This window comes from Penicillium waksmanii (assembly GCF_028829765.1).
Source record: "Penicillium waksmanii strain IBT 27052 chromosome Unknown utg000008l:1.0-5622682.0:1.0-5626561.0, whole genome shotgun sequence".
NCBI lineage: Eukaryota > Fungi > Ascomycota > Eurotiomycetes > Eurotiales > Aspergillaceae > Penicillium > Penicillium waksmanii.
In genome coordinates, this window is record NW_026643254.1 from 2030983 (window position 1) to 2053143 (window position 22161).

Sequence of the window (22161 nt, forward strand, 5' to 3'; positions counted from 1 at the left end):
TAGGCGTACCGGATCACAACAAGCTGCTGTTTGTCCATCTTGACAAGAGCTATATGTTGTCTTTCCACTTTTGGCTTCATCCACTTTATTGGCTCTGATGCCTTCAATTCGAACCTATTAGCAGCCAACTCTTTTTTTTTGCAGATCAAACCACAACCTTGGCTATAGTTGCCCAGGGAAGACATACATGTTTTTCCGGTATATAAGAAGTCCAGTAGTGCGTTCTGGTCCAATTCCTCGCAGCATACGCCAGGGGGGGCCGGCAGGAATGGGATTGACAGGCTTGATGCAGGAAAATTCGGCGCTAACGACGGCCACGAGGGCGAGCAATGTGAAAATATTCATATTCACGTGGTTTCTCCGGAACTGTTGCTCTGGTTTTCGCTAGATATCTTGAAGAAAATGGCCTGGCTGCAGAATCTGTAAAGTGTTGAGGGGCGGCTCGCGATCTTCAGCTTTCCACATCGAGAATGACCAGACCCACTCAGCCAGGGGCGATCTCGATCGAAAATGGCCTACGTCATTGTTGATGGCAGAGTTTATACGGCGATAAGCTTGGGGGAGTTTTCAGTAATTATAATATGAAGCCGATGCAAAGCTATAAGCCCACATAGTACAATCCCGAAATACCTAAAATATGAGAATCGAACTAAGATCTCACGATGATCGATTACTTGGTCGGAACGAGTTACGGACATAGAGAACACACTAAGTGCATGATGGGCACAGCCTGAATCCATATCCATATCCCCGTCTGTAGTTCATCCCCCATCTGTTGTGACTTTTACTGGCCGATCTATTCGCTTCGGTTCATAGATATGCCATAAAAATATGTTCGCAGTCCGTGGGCTGAGGATTACCACGTCACGGAGACGTTCATCAACACTCTATTCATGCAATTGATCTTTGTAGACTAATTTGGGATCTTAGAGAGGAGGCGATGAGTCCGGACGGAAAATTTACAAGTCCTTCTTGACGACATGGGCACTGGGAACGGTGCCGTTGGCACGGTTGATGGCAGCTTGGCGAGCACCAGTGAGACCGAACTGGGACTGGATGCCCTCGACACGGTGAGTAGAGTTGATGTTCTTGACGAGAGTGAGCTGCCAGCAGGTGGCACCACCCTGGCGAGAGGTGATAGTCGAGGCGGCAAGGAAGTATTCCCAGATCTAGGGATTTGTCAGCAATTTACATTGAAAAAGATCATGACACTCGTGGAGACTTACGCGGAACCATCTCTTACCGTACTTCTCCTCAACTTTGTCCTTGTTGCCCATCCAGTTCCGGTACCAGCGCCAGAGGGTAGCAGAGTAGTGAATACCGATAGTGTCAACGCCCTTGATCTCGAAGCCAGCACCCTCAAGGCGGTCGACGACAAAGCCAAGAGGGGTACTAGCATCAGCACCAGGGAAGATGTACTTGTTCATGAACAGACCCCAGATAAGGTCCTCGTACTGCCAAGACTTGCGGAGACCAGCGATCTGCAGGAAGAAAACACCATTGTCATCAAGCATATCGTACACCTGAGACAGGAAAGTGCTGAAATGTCGAACACCGACGTGCTCGGCCATTTCAAGACAAGTGATCTTTTGGTAGCCACCCTCGACACGAGGGGAGTCACGGTAGTCGGAGCACAGGATCCGGCTTTGGTCCTCTTCAATACCAACGACGCGGAGACCCTTGTTACCCCAAGCAGTCTGGTTGCGGCCGAGAGTGATACCAGTGACGTGAGCGCCGTAGTGGACCGAGGCGTACTTAGCAAGAGTACCCCAGCCGCAGCCAAGGTCAAGGATCTTGTCACCGGGCTGGACACCGATCTTCTCGCAAACAACGGCCAGCTTGTTGTCCTGCAGTTCTTCAAGTGTCTCCTCTTTGTTGATGTCACCAATGATACCGGAGGTATATATCATACGGGGGCCGAGGAACCAAGCATAGAAGTCATCACCGCGGTCATAGTGGTCACGGACCTGCTCCTCATCTGCAAAGTTATTTAGCAAGGCTTTATTTAGCAAGACACACATAGGAGGGATAATTCGTACCCTGGGAACGAGTGTGAAGGAGCATCTCAGGAATAAAGCCAAACAGGAAGTGCTTGAAAAGACCCATGGTGAACTTGAAGTTGGCCCAGTCGTGGCGGTATTCGAGAGCCTCGAGGGCATCCATTTTGAAATCAACCTCACCATTGAAGTACTTCTCGTAGAAGACCTCCATGGGGATCTTGCTCTTGCCGCGGTAAGTAGCACGGTCGTGCTCGGAGTGGAATTGCAGGTAGTGTTCGACGGGGCGGCCACAGTACTTGGCCTTCTCAGTCTTGCGGGGAGAAATAGACGACGATATGCTCCAGAAAGCCATGAGAACGGGAATAGTTGTGAAGAGAGCGAAGAAGATGGTGGTGTAGAAGCCGCCGCGAACCTGGCGGGCCAGGTACCAGGGCACCACGAAGAGCAGGAAGGCCATCAAGCCATTGGAAAAGCTATCGCTTCCCGGAGAATCGGCGGGGACGGGGGCATTCTTGATAGCCGGGTACTGGGAGAGTATAATGTGTGAGCACTCCGTACTACTTGCTGTAGTAACCCCCGAGAGCTTTATAGAGCTAGATTACTTACTAGGGTGGTTGGCACACCGCAGTCAAAGGCAGGTTTGGACTGCACAGAAGCCGCAGGAGTTTGAATAAACTCACAGTCCGCGGTGGACTCCGGATGAGGGGTCGTCATGGCTGTGAGATGTCCAATTGTGAAAGGTGTGACGATGAAAAGGAGAGCATCTGTAAATAAATCGTGGCAGTTGGGCAGGCGGTGAGGCTACTTCCGCGGCTTCCCATTTGCGCTAGTCGGAGTATAAATAGGGTAATTTACATAACTTAATGTGCTTAGTTAATTAATCTGACTGACTAATCTTAGACTAGGCAGCAATATTGATGAATACCAATTGATATTTCTATTCTATTGGCACCGTCCTCTCTCTACTACTAGTCGGTATACCTAACATAAATTCACTTGAATTCCAGGGATGTTGTGGCCAACAGTTGTTAGTGGGGCCGAGACCTGAATAAGCCTTAGTAGTATATGCTAGTCTAGTGTGAAATATGCAGCATCAGACTGAGGGTCCGGAGAATATTTTAAGTTGAAAGTACTCTATTGCCAGTGAGTCTTAAATCATGCAATATTTATTATTCTGAACCAGTGTCCGCTCACTACTAGCAGTCACTCTATAGGGTCTAGACATTGCCACCATGTCCACCCGCGGGTCGTGGCGAAGTCTAGCCCAGGTACAGGTCTCCGCAAAAGGAGGGCGGCTTTTGCCGGCAAACTCTCCATCCAATCAGGCCATATTTTCTGTAACTTGAGTTTCCATAGGCAAGTTTGACGGGTGGCAGGTTTGGGAGGTGTCATCGTCATAGAAACCCACCTGGGCGGTCAAAAGTACCCCGGACTAAAACTATATCAACTGGATAAGAGATTTTCTGCTCGATATCGCTGACTATCTCTACAATGTATAGCCATAACGAAAAACCAAAGCCCGAGGTAAGGAGACTCGCCCCTTTGTCTGCTAGAGAAACGATGCAAATAACACGTACTAACAATCGCCCAAATCAGCCACTGACTAAAAGTGAAAAAGAACATTTTAGCAAATACGGCAAATGGCCATGTAAGAAGTATTGCACTCCTAATGTACTTGCCGTGTGCCTCCCTTCAAAAAAGGTCATTATGCTAATTTCAACAGAGCCTTGGAGTTTTTGATCCCAGGGGGGTTCTCTCCGAAAAATACGGCTGGCCAAGTCAATCAAGGCCACCTCTTAGGCTATTATAAGACCAATGCTAGAAGTCAATATAAATCGCAGGAGTCCAACTGCCATATCCAACGTGATGCAACAGCGCCTCTGTCGGAAACCCAATCATCCCGTCCAAAGGAAGAGGAGGAAGAATTAAGCAGCGAGAAAGAAGGCTCTTATTGACGACTTATGCTTAACGAAAGTGAATGTTTATGAAAATTCAACGAGGACAATATTGTAACAATTACTTGCTCTGATTTAGTAAAGCTATCTTCTCGAAGTTGTATTTTAGTTGAGAGTCACCATATATACAAGTGGGATGTTAGTGTGGAGGTTGAGAAACCTCAGACATGCATATCACTTTCAACCTCCGTTGCGGCCTTGCTCCCTCCTAGTCATCTAGTCATTCGCATATATCAGTGGGCCACTGTCGTGGTTCAAGCTCTGAGCCTCCGTCGATTAGAAATCTGTGTCTCTTGTGGAAGGTTTTTCTCGACATGTGGTCCTAAATGGCAGCTTCAAGTTGTCTGAGAAACTTTCCTCGGACACTCACCTGAGCAGGAGCGATATATAATCTTTTCCAGAGGATACTTTCAAGTTGATACAACTTGTACTCATTTTGACTTCAGCTACAAAGCTACATTTATTTGAAGTTGCGTTTATGTCGAAATAATAGACATTATTTTATTAGGATTAAGTCTCAACTTGTAGGATTATGTCCTTGAATACAAGGTTTGAGATCTAAAGCAAGTGGTTGAGACTGCATTGGAGGTTGAGATCCAGGTTGATCAGACCAACCTGGAATAAGTTAGCTTTTTGTATCCTTTCTTAATCAGATGTCTAACAGATCACATACCTGTTCAATGTCGCTCTGCGAGCAGCAGTAGACATCACCACCGGAGCAGCTCTCGCCCAAAAGACCGTTGAGCAAGTTGCCGAGGGACAGAAGACCACCGTTGCCGTTCTTGTCGCAGACAACACTTTGGTGGCTCTCGCAAACAGTCTTTCCGGAGTCATCATTGCCTTCAGAAGTAGGCATGGCCAGGGCAGTGGCGAAGAGAAGAGAGGCGACGAAGAACTTCATTGTGGCTGGCTTGCTGATGGTAACTATTCTCATGGAAATGTTAGCAAAGATAGGTCTTCATGAGAAGTAATTTCATGAAGGTCACCATCGTACCTTTTGATGGGTGGTGGAAAAAAGAGATGGATGTTCGGAGGCGTAAAGGATGTGGAGGTGAATTTGGGAGTATTTATAAATTTCAAGGGTGAGCTTTCTATTACCAAAACGTCCAATTGAAGAGAAAGAAACATGCAACGGTGCTATACTACCTCGTATACTGCCCGATTGCCTGTTTGGTAGGCCCATTTAGCTTGAATAAGCATAGGCTCGCTTCCGAAAACGGTTCCTCCACGGCCCGCTGATGATTCATACACGAAATCTAGAAGCCCTTCTCCACGTCAAAGTTTCAATCTTCTCTGGAATAAATCTCTCGTGCAAGGCCAATATGTAATTGAGAAATATTAAGTGAAATGAAAAACCCCGCAAAAAATTCAAAATTAGTACCTCGGTCTAACAGTTCTAAATTTTTGCTCAACCCAATATGGACAATGGTAAGACTTGAGATCAACTTAGACCGCCCGCCGTCTGTGAATGAAACGTTTTTCTGCCACAATAAACTTAATTCATCTCGCCATGTGTCTACTCTTCGTTGAAATTGCAATTTCGCGCATTGTGGGACCCATGTCCAACATTTAGCAAAATGAAGGCCCTCTCGCGTATTATCCGGCCGTTGATATCAAATTCCGTCGCAGGAAGATGAGCGTCTGAAATAATTTATTTATTCGAGAACTGGCTGTGTCTAATTTCACGTCTCTTCGGCCAAAGAGTCGAGCGCAGCTTTGAAAGCTTCACGTAGTGGATGTTAAACAAAAATCATAATTAGGTGTCTCGTATGGCAGGATTAGGTCACAGCTATTTCTTCGTGCCATTGATATTCTATATTTATTGGAGAGGAACGCTTCTCAGAAGGAAAAGAAGGCAGATATTATCACTCCTCCTAAGAACGGGATTCACAGCTAAGTTCCACAGAAAATCAAAGAATCATAATGCAACGAAGCTCTTCTTGATCTTCATTTTTGATTGCCACCCGAATGCAGTTTGAATGGGTTTTCTCAGCGTGTGGGATGACCCGATCTAGCAAGCCGGCCAGCAAGTCTTGAAGGCAGTCTTCCCTGAATCACAGGTGATGGTAATGGACTAGGCCAGTCTGAACTTCCAAAATCAAGGTCCGGATGGAAGTTGCGGCCAATGGTTATCCTTTGTTAGTTGAGGATACAATGGTTAATATTTTCAGTGACCTTATTCCTCTTGACCAGTGGATTTAGTTCCATGAAGCAGGAAGCAGGTGGGTTATGACAATCTTTACTATATCTGCTGTTTCACATACCCCAAGGGCCACCCGGGTACCGTTTCCGTGTCCTGTTACATTGGTTGGTTTCCATTTCATTTCAAAGCACCACCCACGCAAGCATCACCAGCGCCAAGTCAATGACGCCCCTCTCTAATACGAGCAGCCGTGACCCTGAGGCCCCCTATATTGATCAAATTCTTGTAAGGTGGTCTATTGCATATCTTAGTACCTTTGAACATGTGTGGAATCCATAAAACAGGGTTGTTCCACTGCAGCCGCAAGCAGTCAGATAATCTTATCCAAGCCACCAAGCCACCAAGCCACCGTGTCATATCTCCGGAACGATGATCCATACCTTTCGAGGGCTGCTCATTGGAGCCTCCCTTTCCCAACTCGGTGAGCCGGGTTATCAAGGGATATCGAATTCTCACGTGTTTGGCCAGGTACGATGGGAGAAACTAGAGTCATCTCACAACTAAAGCATTATTAGACGCTATTACGTTTGTGAGTCACGATCTGATACTTTCATGTGTTGGAAAACAGAATCGAATCGAACGCTTTCTGTCTACCTTGGAATGGTGAAGTGCAACGTGTAGTTAATAAAGATAATGATCGACTCTACATACCACGTCAGCAAGGGATATGATCTGCAACGTGGAATGGAGATCTCGTACAATATTTCTCGGCATCATATTTCTGCCCCCTCCGGATTTAGAACACTCGGACTACTTTAAAAAGGGCCTCAAGGTCGCCGAATTGAATATATCCAACACATTACAATCATCTCTTAAATCTATCTATCTATCCAGTATGTACGACAGCTTCCACTCAGCGATTCAAGTCACTAACCTTTCCAGATCCACTTTTACCTCCAACCTTCAAAATGAAGTTCATCCTCATCGCTCTGACTCTCGCTGCTACCGCCATTGCCGGTGGCTCCGATGAAGGCAAGATCTGCAAGTCCGGCCAGTCTGTTGTCTGCTCTGGCAACGGTAACGCCGGTCTTCTGACCCTCGGCAACGTCGCCCCCGGTGCTCTGGGCGAGTCCTGCTCCGGCGGTGACGTTTACTGCTGTGACGATAAGGATGTCGCCGTAAGTTCTCATACCTTAACTCGAAATATACATTTTGCTGATCATTTCAACAGAGCGGCAACCTCATCAACCTGGACGTCAACGCCCAGTGCTCTCTCAACCACCTTCTTTAAGAAGCTCCATCCTAGAGCATTTCTTGCTTTTGACTTGAATCCACTCTCTTGATCTTGGGTCTCATGTCAGATATTTGGAATGATGGTTTGCTATATGGGTTATTGAAGTAGTTCTAATACGAATCACTTAATCTTGACTATTTTCTGCTTGTAGTGGCAGTGCCTTCGAATTCGTAGACTCCCGTTTGGCCCTTGTCTCATGGAATTGTTTGTTGTGTCTATGTAATACCATCGTCCAATGACCCCAAGTATACTCAAGTTGAGACCTCGACTAGCTCAATCCGGGTGATCCAATGATAAAACTCTGCTTACTTTTGTTATGCACATTGTTCAAAGTCGCCTGTGAACTAAATATAACTCAATAAGCTTTTCGCCCCTTTCCCAGAACCTTGGGACGCGCATTGATTTTCAGAAGATCACGTAGATCTCACAACTAGTCGGGGAATATATGTAGCATAGAAAGGCTAGTTCAAAGTTTAGGTAAATGTCAGCAGGGACTCCAAGATAGTTCTAACTCTCAGCCCCTGCTCATATTTTCAACCCTACCATGTGAGTAGTAGTTGTGTCATGCGTGTAGACGGTAGTCAGCTGAATGAAGTACGAGAAGAGAGTTGGGGAAATGTAACTACAAGACGTCAGCGTATTCAAGTCGATATAATCAAGTATCCGTAATTATTTAGATTTTAAATTTTTATCGAAATACACCCACGAGCCTTCGTTTTCTCCCAAGACAAGCAACTCAAGGGATGACGGAGGGGGCTTCTTCCCATGTGATATCTCCTACCTGACGCGTCAGTCGGCTCTAACCGAACCATTCCTCTCCCTAGATCCATTCTTAAATGTCTCGGTCCGAGTCATAGCGCATTCTTTCTCGGAGGTGAGGCCTCGGGGCCTGATCACCGGGCGGTCGCAACCTTGGAACCTCACTCTCCAACCCAGGTGCTGGGCTCGCATTCTAAAATCACAACCAAATACCTAGCAGTAAATTCTGCACTAGCAGTATCGGATTATATTCAGATATTGTATAGTAGTAGGTTGTAAATAGAGGCTCTGTGTGAATTTTCAGGTTCTAATATGGATTGCCCATTCAACAAGTTTCTGAACCCTTGGGGGAACGGATATATTTTTCGGACCCTAGGACCTCATGCGACTATATATCTTCACTCCGAGTCAAGGCTATCAACCGCCGGTGCCAAGTTCAAGTTGGAACGGACCTCGTAGTACTACTACTAGTAGCCCTGGAGTACTGGTACTAGCAGTATAGTAGGTTGAACTTGACATGGATCCATTGATTTCAAGTTCCGAGCTTTCAGGTTCCAAGATTGATTTCCAAAGTTCACCTATGGCTTGGGTAACCAGTATCAGCTACTAGTAGTACTTTACGAAGTTCTAGCGAATTTACTAGACTATATTATTACGCGGATTGCCTGGTAGGCCGCCTTTAGAAAAGCCATCTCAGAACTTCGTTCAAGTCAACTTGAAGTACAATAGTCCACTACTCGAACCTCCAGGGGACTGTACAGAAATTCAATTCCATACCAGAGCTACTACCATATCGCGCCATAATACGCCATAATTCACCCTCCCAGCCTAGGCCACCCCGATAAAGATCTTGAAAGCAAAGAAAGATAATAGAATAATACAAAACAAAAGTAATTCAAATGATAGTGGTTTAAGTTTCATAACAATGTCATACCAAAAATAAAAGACCGAATGAAAACCAGCTAGCTACTACAGCGCCAGCTGGAAATTCAAAGCCTCATCATCTTCCTCGAAAGTCGGAAGATTGTCCTCAAGTTCCTGCGCAGTACTGGTTTCCTCGGGAGAATCGAAGCAGCCAGCAGCCTTGCAACGAGTCCACATGTCCGAGCCCAGCGGCGGGGCGCCGTAAAACTGCATGTATGTCTCCGGTGAGAGTGTAGTGTGGGTACTGGAAGGCCTTGAGTCTTCCTTGTTCTCATTCAGAGTGGAAGACACGCTTCGGCCCTTGGAGTAGCCGAGAGTGCTGTTGGAGGTAGCGGCCGCGGCGGTGTTGCGCATAGATGACGGGTTGGTTGGGACCCGGGTCTTCTTCGTCGGCATCAGGGCGGAGGGAAGGGCGGATGGCAGTCGGGACTTGGGAGCTGCGGCCACACGGGTAGGAGCTGCACTTGGCGTGGGTGCAGAGCCCAGAGCGCTGGCAGCTTCACGGGAGCGAAGCGTGGAGACGGTGCGGGTGTGACGCATGGCAGTCGATGTAGGTGCCTTTGAGCGGGTGCTGCGTGGTTGCGGCACCGGGGCTTTCATCGATTCGTCTTCGCTGGGATCATTGAAGCTGATGGTGTCTAGCTGCTTCATGATCATTTCCTCGGCCATCTTATCGCACCTCAGTGAGTCCTCGCGGAATTTCCGCTGCTTTTGGGTGAGGCCATCGCGGCCGACTTGTTGCTTGCCGTATACACTTTCCAATCCGAGTGCGCGGTTCTTTGGTCGGAATTGAGGGAAGGTTGTGTCGTATGTGATGTCGTCTGGAACATCCGGGAGATCTAGAAAATCTATCAGCACCCGCGCGTTTCGTTTTCGAGTCACTCCATGAAACATCTCCACGTCTTATCTTACCTGTCGGTTTGGGCGGCATGTATTCGATGTCCGGGACGTCATCTTGAGCAGCTTCGGTGAAGACCTTTGTCTGGGATTGCTGTAGAACCGGGCCGGCCTTCTTGCGCACGGTGGAGGCGCGTCGGTTCGTGTTTCCTGGTTTCAAGGTTCCTCCGAAGGGAGCGGGTGTCTGGGGAGCTCTGGCTTTTTGATTATTCGTCTTGACGCCCAGGGGAGCACGGTTTCGAGGTTCTAGCACCACATTTAAGTTAGCTGGGATCTTTTTGAGGAATATCAAAACACAGAAGTCGCGCGTACCCATCGGAGTGACTGGGGCCAGCTTTCCAGGCTTGCCATTCTCTTGACGAACTCCATTGCCCTTTACGGTATTCTTGCCAAATGCCAACGGGTTGTTTTCGTCTCGAAGAGGGATCTGTCTGCCGGGAGTCTTGGGAGCGAGCTGCTTCATGCCTTGGTTCATGGGCTTGGCGGCTGCGGCGGTTTGGTGGGTATTTACCAGGTTTTCCTGGTCACGGATAGCCAGCATGGCGGCGAGTTGGTATGGGCTGTGAGCATGCACAGCACTTGTTGTATTTGGTACGGTTTCAAGTGTCGTTGTCTCGAAGGTAAATTGAAGGAGGAGTGAAGCTCTGCTCTAGAGCATGCTCTGTCGCTATCGCTGTCAGTGGTTGCCCGTGGAGACGCGGCGATCGGAAGGCAGTGATTGGCTGGTCGGTACGGTGGCTTTTGTGTACTGTTGCTGCCTGGCTTGTGAGGCTGCAATAATTGTGTACATCCACTTTGGGCAGGTACCGGGTACTTGTGCCGCCACGTATTTTATGCTAAGTAAGCAGGTACTGTCTACCGCCTCATGCTTCCCCCTGCTCTTTGGTCCGCTGTCTCTCTCTGGTCTCCCCTTCTTCTCCCAATTCTGGCCCAAAGGATATTCCCTCCCCCCCACCATTTCCAATCCACCAACCACCCGGCTACGCTGAGCGACAGCCTTGACTTCCTTTCACTCATACATATTAACTTCCATCCTCTTTCTTCCCCCTCCCCACTTTTTCACATCTCTCAAATACTCCCTTCAAAATGGATAAGATCAAGGAGGTATGTGTTTTTGGACCCCCTGTCCCTGTCTGGCGGGGTAGCTTGGACAAGCTGTCCCCTTTGCACTTTGCACCTTGCCTCACCCCCCTCCTTCCGTGCCCTGCATATCAATCCTGCATCTGCACTGCCGAGCATAATCACACGATGCTAACCACCGTCTTCTCCAATAGCGTATGAACGCCCTCCGCGTGGAGGCTGACGAGGCTCACGATGCCGTCGAGGAGCTGAAGGCCAAGGTCAAGGACCTGGAGCAGGCAAGCCTCGCCAAGGAGCAGGAGATCACATCCCTCAACCACCGTAACCAGCTCCTCGAGGAGGAAGTCGAGAAGCTTGAGTCCTCCGTTAAGGACGCCAAGGACGCCGCCAACCAGAGCGCCCAACACGACACCCAAAATGAGGCCCTCCAGCGTCGGGTGCAGCTCCTCGAGGAGGAGGCTGAGGAGAACGACAAGACTCTGCGCGAGACAAACGAGAAGTACGCCCAAGCACCATATCTCCCAACTGTTGCTGCTTTGCACCACAGCCCGCTAACTTTGCCATCCACAGGCTCCGCCAAACCGACGTCAAGGCCGGCCACTACGAACGCAAGGTGCAGGCACTGGAGACGGAACGCGACCAGTGGGAGGCCAAGTACGAGGAGATGTCGGAGAAGCACGGCAAGCTCGAGAAGGACCTGCACGAGCTGGAGGTCTCCATCAGCAACGTCTAAAGCAGGAAGCTGGGTATCGTTGTAGGGTGTCGGAATACGTCGGGTTGGATGCAGGCTCACTTCCCTTTTTCGAGCTGTCTGCTTTGTTTTCTTTTTTTATCATACAGCGGCCGGTTGCGTTATTCCCCATCCTTCTACCGTGTTGGAGAACAACTTTTATCTCCATCGCACACATGTCATATTGACTACGGTACCGGGTCGAATTGCTCGAATTAATCCACCATTTTTTTGTGCCTCCCACCCCAGTCTCGTCTCGTGAAAGTCATAGATATTTGATGCGCAAGCAGTATTTGCATATGGTGTGGTATAAGAATAAATCGACAGAAAATAACCAGCTCTTTTCTTTTCCTTTCTTTTCCTTTCTTTTCTTTCTTTCTTCCCCTCACTTCTCTCTCCGTGCATCGGCCTTCTTCGACTTTGATGCCCGTTGCTTGGCGTGGTTGACTTTCCGGTCCGCCTTGCTCTCATACCGGAAGGACCGCTTCTTATTGACCTTCTTAGGTCGGTCTGCTCCGTACTTCTTCGCTTTCTTGGGTTTCTTCTCGTCGGCCTTTTCTTCGGCAGACTCGACCGGGTATTCCTTCTTCTCCTCTTCCGCGTCGGAGTCGTTCTCTCGTACTGCCTTTCGTAAACCCTCTCGCGACGGGTCCATTTCCTCCACTGTCACGGTTGTGTATTTGTCTTCGTCGATATATTCCGCCTCGTAGTCTACCGCGGGTGGTTCCTCGATGCCGCCCCATTCCTCATCGTCCGAGTCGGCATCGGGGTTGGCGTCGCTGGTATCGCCGTTCACCTCCCTGTCCAGCTGCTTGTCCATCTCCTTGAGACGCTTCAGTTGTCTTTGATGCTCTTCCAAAGCCTCTTTGTATTCAGCGGCACGTTCTTCGCGCATCTAGAGAGATAAGAAAAGACAGGTTAGTCCTCCGCCTGCATTTCCACCCCATTTCCACCCGGGAGACAGAGAATTCTGCAAGAAGCAGAACTTACCCTGGCACGATCATGTCTGCGCTCCTCCTTGTATCTCTTCTCAGCCGCAGCCTGCCCATGCTTAAGACGTTCCTGCTTGCGCTTGCGGAACCCAGTCAGCCATTCTTGACGGGCCTCTGGGTCGAAATTGACTTCTTCGGTTTTGGAGACCTTGCGGCGTTTGACAGAGGGGCCCATAATGACAAAATAGAAGCAGAAAAGAAGTTGATCAAATAATTGACCCAATGACGAAAAGAAAATCAAAAAAGCGCACTGTCGCTGTGCGATAGGATATTCTCAAAGCCGAGAAAAAAAAAAGTCGGGTTGAATGTGAAGCTCAGGCGGGCCGGGCCTGTCGACCGCCTCCGAGACCAGCGGCGGCTGAACCTCTCCCCGTTGACGTTGGCAATTGGCATTGGCATTAACCACCCTCCTCCCCCAGTTTCACACATCCACACACACCCACACCATGCATCTAAGCAGGTTTGGACTGCTGGCCCTTGCGGCAGCTGCAGTTGATGCCTTCCGCGATACTTCGCCATTCTTTATGGCCTCAACTTCCGAGTATGATTGTTCCTGTGGCCCATGGCCCACCTCCGAAAGCTACGGCCAGCTAATCACTCGCCCCTAGGCTGTTGACCAACTCCGCCTATATCAAGACCAGCGCTTCGCTACTCGATGACCTGAGCTCTTCCCTGAGCACCTGTCCATCGGATTACTATGTCGTCGTCCACCAACCCGGTGTCCACAGCTCCGATTTCTCGACTCGCAAGTCGGCACCCCGCCTTGGCGCGAAGATGATGGGCAAGGACAAGTCCATTCGGTCGCAGATGAGCGTCAATGAAGTCGCGGGACTATTAGATGGAGGTCATATCAAGAGCCTTCTTCAGGAGAAGTGCAAGGCGGAGGCTACTGCCATTGATGGTTCCTGTGAGTTGCTTGAACCTCCCTGCAGGAACCCGTTGAGGGATAGACGAGGAGATATATGAGATATGCATGGGAGCTAGAAACTGACGCTCGCGCATAGCTGGAGAATATCCCTCCTACTTTGATTCGGCTCCTCGGGTTATTGACATCGAATTCCCCATGCTCAGCTTGGGCTCGGATCGTGCCAGCCAGCTGTCCGATAATGGTACGTTGAAGCTACTATGAAGGAATGACTAGGGAAAATGTTCTGACTCTGATCCAACCCAGATGGCCTCATCTCCGATATCATTGATCGTCTTCCCCCCAAGTCCAAGTATACTCTCCTCTTCGTTACCTCACCTCGCGAGTTCCCCGAGTCCGACTCTGTGATCTACGAGTCCGATGGAGCTGGTTCTAGCTACCAGGATCCCGTCCACATGGACCTCAAGCGTGACTACTCCTCCTACAACTCCGATTCCAATGATTCCGGCTCAGACCGCAGGTTGTCTCTGTTTGATGAATACCAATTCTTCACTCCTGGTTCGTAACCTAACCCCTCTTTGGCTTTGATACTTGACCCTTTCTAACGTTATGAACAGGTATCTTCATGGGTCTGATTGCAACCTTCCTCTTTGTCACCATTTTGTATATCGGTGTCAGTGCTCTGAGTAGCCTTCAAGTCCCCTACGCTGCGTTTGAGAAGGACACCTCCGCCGCTGCGAAGAAGCAGCAGTGATCGGAGGGAGAGGTGGACTAAAGCTAGATTTATACCTTGCACACTGCATGTTTTCATCAATTTCCTCGTTTATTTTCGGGCCCAGGGGTACATTTCTTGTTCTTGCGTATTTTCATGTATGATATAACATTGAGTAATTTTTACTCTGCTTTTCTCTGCTTTGCTTTGCCATGCTATAGTTAGTAGCATATCATGTGACACTTCCACCCCGGAGTTTGGCCTGAGGCCGCCAACCTCGTCTCGCTTTGCCTCAACTCACTTGGCGCCTCTTTTCGCTTCCTTCTAATTCTCGCTTACCCCAAGCGGTTTTTCTCCCTCTCTTAATTCCCTAACGCTCGTTGTCCTCCACTCTGGGGTAGTCATTCGTTTCACCTACTGACCTCAATGGTCTATCTCTCACACTGCGGCCTGTAAATTGTGCATCGAGCCCCTGATCTGCCAGGAACACAGACACCGCACCGACTAGGCTTCCTGTCGGCCAGGACGAATTACGATCTCGTTTACGGGCGAGGGCCGTCAAGAGCAGGGATAAAGGTTCTTTGAAAGAGCTTAGGATCAGAGGATTCTTCACCTTGTGCATCCACGCTGATCGTCCATCTACATACACTCCACAGACCCGCTGTGGAGAATCGAATCCGTTGATTTCATTGTTTACTGCCTGGTCACCATGCGACTTCTCCCACGAGGGCTGGGGAAATCCCAGCCACGACTGATTCTCCTTTTTTTGCTGGTGATTGTTATCGCTACTCGTGTGTCTGCCCAGAAGGCGGGGGATAAAACGACGGAGACAAAAGCCGATGTCGCCCAGACCACCGACGATCGCTCCACCAGTGACAGCACAAGCACAAGCACCCCTAGCGTGACCGAAACCACTGCGACAACTAAGGAAACCACCTCAACCTCGTCCTCGGAGAAAACCGAAACAACCACGACCTCATCCTCCTCCACCTCCACAAAGTCGGACAAAACTACCACCACCATGGATACAACGACAACTTCGTCGACCTCCTCCACGGAAACCTCAACCTCAACCTCAACCTCAACCACCGACAGCACCACAACATCATCCGTTTCCACAACAACGACATCAACATCCTCATCAACCACCACAACGGGCGCCCCCATAGTAACCGTACCCCCGACCGCAAACGCACCATACATGCAGACAACAAACACACCAGAGGGAACAGTCTTCATCGCCGTCGGCGCCGCCTCGGCCTAATCGGCCTGGCCGTGCTCGCCTGGCGAGGCATGGTCGCATGGTCCGTAAACCGCTCCGTCCGCCGCGCAGCAATGGCCCAATCCGAATCCAAGCGCCTCCTCCGCGGCAGTCGCAAGAAACGATCAACCGTCTACGCCCCCGCCCCCGCGACCGACGTTTCGCTGGAGAAACTCGGCGCAGCCACCCGCGCCAGCTACAAGCCCTCATCCAAGCGCGGACCCAGCGGCGGCAGCGGTCTCTTCTACTCCCCGACTGCCGGTGGTGCGGGCGCGGCGGGAGCAGGATCGCATCATAGTCTCAATGCGACGACGAATAATCGTGGCTCGACATACCTGCCTCCCGGGTTCTACACTGCTGCCGGTAATAACTCGACGTCGAGGGACTCGATTGGTGGTGCGCCGAATACTAGCGGAGGAGGATACCCGCCTAACAGTTCGTCCCCGTCCCTGCCACCGACTGGTCCCGGTGCTGGTGCGGGTACATACTACGATGCGCAGCATAATGCGCGCCAGTCGTATGTTGGTGCGTCGACTAGCTCGTTGAATCTTAGTCAAGCGCCGCAGCAGGGCCGGGCACCGAGTGCGTATTTGGAAGATCTTTTTGAGAATCATAGCTCTCCGCCGCCGCGCCGATCGGATCGGCGTGAGAGGTAGCGGCAGCGGTAGGACATATGATTTTGAGGAATGTGGGATGTGGCATGGCATGGTAATCACGACAGGGACGATACGATATTCAACAGTTTCCACATTTAAGCATTGAAGTTCATATTTTTTGGTCTTTTCTTTTCTCGTTATCTTTCTTTCTGTTTTTCTTTCATGTGCTATAGTGTTTGGTCTGCTTTTACATCTATCTAGTGCTTTTCTTTTCTTTTCGAAGGGTGTTTTGTGGTGTTCTTTTCTTTTCTTTCTATGAGCGATGCGATGCTATTTTCTTTATATAACTCATCGGCCTTTCGAATTGTTTTACGACTGGTCATGCACAAATTTCTTCTTTTGACTTTGCCTTGGGTGACTCCGTTATTAAAACCTTCCAAACATGCCGAGACAACTTGGAGGACTTGCCGAAGGCCAAGTACGGATGATACCTCATTGGTAAAACTTCACCCACTTCACGCAGCCCTGGCTCTCAGTATACTTTGCCAACTTGAACTTCCAAGGATACAAGTTTGGACTTTATCATGGGCTACATTCTTAGATTTTAATTAATCATGTACACACAAACGCCTGGACGAGGACAACTATCGTTCATGCCACTGGTTCAAGACAACTTAAGTACATTCAAGTTTCCCTGAGTGCCTTCAATTTCTTTCCACTGATGGGATCTTCAAAAGTGAAAGTCTGAGTCATCCCCGAATGTAGGGTGCGCCTAATTTCTAAGAGGACGTCGGCTCCGAAAGACGGGTAGGCCTGAATCTCTTCACTAAACTTGGGTGTTTCGGTGCGGAGAAACCCTTCAACGGATGCAGCAGCCAAAACAGTTCGCACCGGATGCCCTTGATGCAAAATGCTTGCTGAGGCAATATGATCACGTCTGAGATAGTAAGTGTGGGTGTTGAAAGCTCGCCGACTTGAAGTGGCGCTGTTCTTTGGATGAGGGGTGGAAATTATGATGTCCTCGATACATTGGGCTATTGTATTTTCGAGCCCAGTAATCTCGTACTTGTCTGCAAGTCTTGCGAGCTCCAACGCTGCTGGAATATGATTTGTTGGGTCTTCTATCTCAAATTCGACAGTGCGTCGATATAGCCATTGAAAAAGTGCTTCAAGGCTACGCACCGAGACATCGTCCTCAGTCTCTTCCAGAGTGGCCGTCTGCTGCTGCGACTCTAGAAATTCACGGTTGAACATTTTCGAGAAGACCGACGATTCCGCACAGAGAAGGGGTTTGGAAACCACATATTCCTTGTTGCTAGGCTGTAGTCTAATTTTAACAGACGGGCCTTGATAGAGGGGAAGGATGCTAAATAATACAATTGTCAGATAACCGATTTACTAAGGGTATCCCAGGTACTTACTTGTTTACGAAGTGCCCTGCACTTTCTTCGGATGGGGTCGTCATTGCTTGAAATGAAGAAGAGTGTGCTCGTTGGAAGATGATGTAGAGATACTGGAGATATCGAAGATTAGATAGGCGAACGGTGAGAATATCGTGCGAACTCCTGGTTTGTCACTCCAGGGCGAGCAGAGGATGCTGTGGCAGACAGAAAGAGGAGAACAGAGCAAGCCGTATTGAACGGTCGATTTTGTGTAATTAGTATGCACCCCGTGGTGTCTTGCTGATGTCGGAGGTTGAATACTACCATGTACGAGGAGAGATGGTGATGATGAAAGTGTGTGATGAAAATAATCTAGACAAAGGAAGGAGGCTGTAATAAAGGCCAATCTGGAGTACGCGAGGCTGAGGCCTCAACATTTTCTACTGTATTGTAAGACATAGAATGCTACATTGCTAGCACGGCTTTATTCAAAAGTACTAGATTATAGTTTGTCGGTAGTAGGGTTTAGAAACAAGAAAGAGTGTAGGTGGTCACACTGTTTGTCGAGACTACAGTATGTAACTAGTACCTATAAATACTAGTACTGTATTTGAAGGATAGCTTTGAAAATGCAGAAATACTCAGAATACTGTAATAAGTGAAATATCATACTAATAGTACTATATCTTAGAGCCCCTAGCGGGTGGCATGGCAGTTCGACTCTCCAATGACAGCTAATTAGGCTAGTTGTCCTTAGATGCATCGGATAGGTCAATATCCTTAAACCTCAGAGGTGCTACATCACTGGTAGGCCCGCTCCAAACCATTTCACTGATGAGACTACCAGCCTCGGAATGCTCATCTACTTTCGACTTCTCATTTGATTGGGGCTGCACCTCTTTCCCAGATTCTTCCGATTCACGGCACGCCTCCCGGATCTCCCGGGCCTTTCTCCTTGGTATTTCATAATACCTCTCTTCATAATCGGGATCCAGCTCTTGATCCCAAAGCAATGGGTGCATTTGCATAACGCTTAGCGGTATACGGTCCACTGGGAGCCACTGAAGGAGGCCTCGTATGAACTATAGAAATTCTCTTCTTTGTTCTCCCACGATTGTCCGTGACCTGGCTCTGTCTTCAAGGGACACGCTTTTGATTTCAATATCTTCCACGATCCAATTTCCTGTACAGATGTAAGTCTCTCGATTTCATTCGTGGGGGAAGGGGATTCTAACTTACCATCACTATCGAAGAACTCTTTGCTATTACTTCCAAGTGGGAGAATCTCCACTGGTGGCGGACCTAGTAATCCGACGATCTGTGCAAGATGACCACGCACGCTGTAAGATTCTCCGTCCCTAGCTTCTCAGTATGATTTTAATAGAAAGAGAGAATGAAAGAAAGGACTGAACATTTCAGCAAAGAGATCCTTGGCGAATATGAGATACAGGATGGATCGAAATCAGATTCACCACCTACACACAGAGATTCTTTCTCTAACCCTCTTTTGAAACTTCGCTATACCTTTACGGTTAATGTACCCCCGAACCCCTTTCTTGGCAGTATTCCAGTACGGTTGTGAATAACAATATAAAAGCATCCGTAATAAGCTTGTATGGTCTCAAGGGCTTCTAGACCGTTGGTCCCGCAACAAGCAAACAGAAGGGATGTCCGCCTTGCCAATGAGGTTATCTAGCTAGATCCCTCTCTTGGCGCCGCAAGGTCACCTGATGGTGAAGCTTTGGACATGTGCCCCTCCTCTAGCTGAGGATCGGCTAATGGGTCTTGTCATGAACTCCAAACGATGCAGTTTAGTTGATCATGGCATCGATATCGTTCCGTGGCAACAACCATGGGCTCCAGATCGGAGATAACCGTGGCTCGATCAACGCAGAATTCCATCTGCCGCCGGGTGAGTCGAGGAACTGGACAAATTTACCGTCGACTGACTAACCACTGCTTCCCATCCTAGAGCGACCGGAAACCCCGCCTAGCCCTCTATCGACTGTTCCATTCCCGCGCGATCCACATTTTGTCGCTCGCGACACGCTGCTCCATAAGATTCACGAGAAAGCCTCGGTGCCAGGGGGGAGGGTCGAGAATAGCGCTAGTGGGTCTCGGCGGTGTCGGGTGAGTGTAGAGAGACCAGTACTTAGGCTTCGCTCACAACTCGAAGAAAATCACAACTTGCCATCGAATACTCCTATCAGGTCCGATCCAAATCGCCAGCGACATGGGTTTTCTGGGTCCATGCAAGTAACGAAGCCCGATTCGAAGAAAGTTTCCGGGACATTGCGGACCAGGTTAAAATCCCGGGGCGTCAAGATCCTAAGACTGACATATTCAAATTGGTCGAAAAATGGCTCCGGAATGAGAAAATACGGAAATGGGTATGTATCCTTGACAACGTTGATGACGATCAGCTTCTTGGCCCGGTTCCGGTGGTAGGCAAAGGAGATCCGATGAGAAGCCTAACGAACGCCTCGACAAAACCACTATTAGAATACGTCCCTAGAAGCCAAAATGGATCTATCATTATCACCAGCCGAAACAGGAAGGTCGCACTAAAGATAGTCCATCACCATGACCTTATTGAGGTTAAACCCATGGAAGGGTCTGAAGCACTTGAGCTTCTCCGAAGAAAGCTCGAACAACCATGTGATGGACAAGAAAGTCAACAGTTAGTGAACGCGTTAGAATTCATGCCGCTAGCGATTGTACAGGCCGCTAGCTATATTCAAATTCGGGCGCCTCGCTATTCGGTGTCACATTACCTAAGAGATTTCCAAAAGAGTGACCGCGAAGCGACAAAGCTTCTGGAAGAAGAGGCAGGCTACCTTTACCGCGACTGGGAAGCAAAGAATTCAATTTTGGTAACTTGGCAACTATCATTTGACTATATACGTCAAACAAAGCCGTCTGCTGCGAAGTTACTTTCTTTTATGAGCTTTTTCGATCGGGAAGGGATACCAGAGAACCTTATCTTACGTCAACCTCAGGTCAACGAGATATCAAGTCCAGAACTTCCAAATGAATTCAGTGACAGGGAAACATCTGAATTTGAACTAGGTGCCGATTTTGAAGATAACGTCGCCATACTAAGTAACTATTCATTTATATCTGTCAAGGAGAACAGCACTTCTTTTACGATGCATCGGCTGGTGCAACTGACTACACGCGCGTGGTTAAAATCTCACGGACAAATAGACCATTGGAGGGATAAATTTATCAGCACCCTCTGTGAAGAGTTTCCCACCGGTGAATACGAAAACTGGGAGAGGTGCAGACCACTCTTTTCTCATGTCAAGTCCGCAATGTCACAACGGCCAAATTCACTAGAGTCTTTAGAGCAATGGGCGACTTTGCTTTTCAAGGGTGCATGGTATGCATGGCAAAATGGAAATATCATGGATATGAGAGAGAAATGGCAACGAAATCAAGAGATCAGAGAATGTTATTATTTAATGACGACGATAAAGATGTACTTGATAGTACAAACATGGTTGCAACAGCATACTGGCTCGAGGGCCGGTGGGAGGAGTCCGAGCAACTCGAGGTGCAGGTGATGGAGACTCGCAAGACGAAGCTCGGCGAGGACCATCCCTCTACGCTATCGAGTATAGACAACCTGGCATCGACATACTGGAAGCAGGGTCGGTGGGAAGAGGCCGAGCAGCTCCAGGTGCACGTGATAGAGATGAGCAAGGTGACACTTGGCGAGGACCATCCTGACACACTTACGAGTATGGCCAACCTGACAGCGACATACTGGAGCCAGGGCCGGTGGGAAGAGGCCGAGCAACTCGAGGTGCAGGTACTGCATACTCGCAAGAAGACGCTTGGCGAGGATCATCCCGACACACTTAGGAGCATAGGCAACCTGGCGTTGACGTACACAAAGCAGGGTCAGTGGATAGAGGCCGAGAAAGTCCAAGTGCAGGTGATGGAATATCGCAAGAGGAAGCTCGGTGAAGACCACCCCTCTACGCTTTCGAGTATGAGCAAGCTGGCATTGACGTACCGGGGCCAGGGTCAGTGGGAAGAGGCCGAGAAGCTCCAGGTGCAGGTGATGGAGACGAGTAAGATGAAGCTCGGCGAGGATCATCCCGATACGCTTATGAGTATGAACAACCTGGCGTTGACGTACAGGGACCAGGGCCAATTAGGAGAGGCCGAGAAGCTCCAGGTGCAGGCGATGGAGACGAGCAAGGCTAAGCTCGGCGAGGACCATCCCCACACAATTTCGAGGATAGCCAACCTAGCATCAACATATGTGGAACAGGGTCGGTGGGAAGAGGCCGAGCAGCTCCAGGTGCAGGCACTGCACACTCGCAAAACGAAGCTCGGCGGGCGTGGTGGGCTGGCTCCGGTGCAAACGCTGAAAGATCACCTTTTCTTGTCACTAGAGGACTAGCACTAGTATTCCATTTCTTGATACTACGGTTGAACAGACATGAATGATGTATCATATCGAAATCCCATTAGCAAAGAACCCAAGTCCTCTGAACCCATATTGTACATTCACTCGCAACCTAGCAAGCTTCCCCAGAAAAACACGAAGAAAGATATGG

The 22161-nt window shown here is 49.0% G+C and overlaps 12 protein-coding genes across 12 annotated transcripts; 6 read left to right on the forward strand and 6 right to left on the reverse strand.

The window, feature by feature from the left end:
• Positions 1–959: 959 nt before the first annotated feature.
• Positions 960–2714, reverse strand: N7481_009075 (putative cyclopropane-fatty-acyl-phospholipid synthase; the record flags this gene model as incomplete). The annotated part of the gene is made up of 4 exons (XM_057268294.1): positions 960–1169; positions 1227–1978; positions 2040–2526; positions 2607–2714. The coding sequence occupies 4 exons, from the start codon at positions 2712–2714 to the stop codon at positions 960–962; spliced, it is 1557 nt and encodes a 518-aa protein (XP_057118971.1).
• Positions 2715–4513: 1799 nt separating this feature from the next.
• On the reverse strand, positions 4514–4856 carry N7481_009076 (uncharacterized protein; the record flags this gene model as incomplete). Its single annotated transcript, XM_057268295.1, has 2 exons — positions 4514–4570; positions 4629–4856. 2 exons carry the CDS (start codon positions 4854–4856, stop codon positions 4514–4516), a joined length of 285 nt encoding a protein of 94 aa, XP_057118972.1.
• Positions 4857–7066: 2210 nt separating this feature from the next.
• N7481_009077 (uncharacterized protein) lies at positions 7067–7389 on the forward strand (the record flags this gene model as incomplete). Its single annotated transcript, XM_057268296.1, has 2 exons — positions 7067–7276; positions 7330–7389. 2 exons carry the CDS (start codon positions 7067–7069, stop codon positions 7387–7389), a joined length of 270 nt encoding a protein of 89 aa, XP_057118973.1.
• A 1731-nt stretch (positions 7390–9120) lies between these two features.
• Positions 9121–10513, reverse strand: N7481_009078 (uncharacterized protein; the record flags this gene model as incomplete). Its single annotated transcript, XM_057268297.1, has 3 exons — positions 9121–9914; positions 9988–10218; positions 10285–10513. 3 exons carry the CDS (start codon positions 10511–10513, stop codon positions 9121–9123), a joined length of 1254 nt encoding a protein of 417 aa, XP_057118974.1.
• A 545-nt stretch (positions 10514–11058) lies between these two features.
• N7481_009079 (tropomyosin) lies at positions 11059–11785 on the forward strand (the record flags this gene model as incomplete). Its single annotated transcript, XM_057268298.1, has 3 exons — positions 11059–11076; positions 11247–11551; positions 11623–11785. 3 exons carry the CDS (start codon positions 11059–11061, stop codon positions 11783–11785), a joined length of 486 nt encoding a protein of 161 aa, XP_057118975.1.
• Positions 11786–12167: 382 nt separating this feature from the next.
• On the reverse strand, positions 12168–12949 carry N7481_009080 (rRNA-processing protein RRP17; the record flags this gene model as incomplete). The annotated part of the gene is made up of 2 exons (XM_057268299.1): positions 12168–12677; positions 12773–12949. The coding sequence occupies 2 exons, from the start codon at positions 12947–12949 to the stop codon at positions 12168–12170; spliced, it is 687 nt and encodes a 228-aa protein (XP_057118976.1).
• Positions 12950–13220: 271 nt separating this feature from the next.
• N7481_009081 (Ac45/VOA1 transmembrane domain-containing protein) lies at positions 13221–14393 on the forward strand (the record flags this gene model as incomplete). Its single annotated transcript, XM_057268300.1, has 5 exons — positions 13221–13315; positions 13383–13681; positions 13779–13883; positions 13946–14197; positions 14257–14393. The coding sequence occupies 5 exons, from the start codon at positions 13221–13223 to the stop codon at positions 14391–14393; spliced, it is 888 nt and encodes a 295-aa protein (XP_057118977.1).
• A 667-nt stretch (positions 14394–15060) lies between these two features.
• Positions 15061–15615, forward strand: N7481_009082 (uncharacterized protein; the record flags this gene model as incomplete). The annotated part of the gene is made up of 1 exon (XM_057268301.1): positions 15061–15615. One exon carries the CDS (start codon positions 15061–15063, stop codon positions 15613–15615), a length of 555 nt encoding a protein of 184 aa, XP_057118978.1.
• A 71-nt stretch (positions 15616–15686) lies between these two features.
• N7481_009083 (uncharacterized protein) lies at positions 15687–16268 on the forward strand (the record flags this gene model as incomplete). Its single annotated transcript, XM_057268302.1, has 1 exon — positions 15687–16268. The coding sequence occupies one exon, from the start codon at positions 15687–15689 to the stop codon at positions 16266–16268; it is 582 nt and encodes a 193-aa protein (XP_057118979.1).
• Positions 16269–16892: 624 nt separating this feature from the next.
• On the reverse strand, positions 16893–17673 carry N7481_009084 (BTB/POZ domain-containing protein; the record flags this gene model as incomplete). Its single annotated transcript, XM_057268303.1, has 2 exons — positions 16893–17574; positions 17630–17673. The coding sequence occupies 2 exons, from the start codon at positions 17671–17673 to the stop codon at positions 16893–16895; spliced, it is 726 nt and encodes a 241-aa protein (XP_057118980.1).
• A 660-nt stretch (positions 17674–18333) lies between these two features.
• On the reverse strand, positions 18334–18618 carry N7481_009085 (uncharacterized protein; the record flags this gene model as incomplete). The annotated part of the gene is made up of 1 exon (XM_057268304.1): positions 18334–18618. The coding sequence occupies one exon, from the start codon at positions 18616–18618 to the stop codon at positions 18334–18336; it is 285 nt and encodes a 94-aa protein (XP_057118981.1).
• A 793-nt stretch (positions 18619–19411) lies between these two features.
• Positions 19412–22004, forward strand: N7481_009086 (uncharacterized protein; the record flags this gene model as incomplete). The annotated part of the gene is made up of 4 exons (XM_057268305.1): positions 19412–19502; positions 19563–19720; positions 19801–20972; positions 21083–22004. The coding sequence occupies 4 exons, from the start codon at positions 19412–19414 to the stop codon at positions 22002–22004; spliced, it is 2343 nt and encodes a 780-aa protein (XP_057118982.1).
• Between the last annotated feature and the right edge of the window lie 157 nt (positions 22005–22161).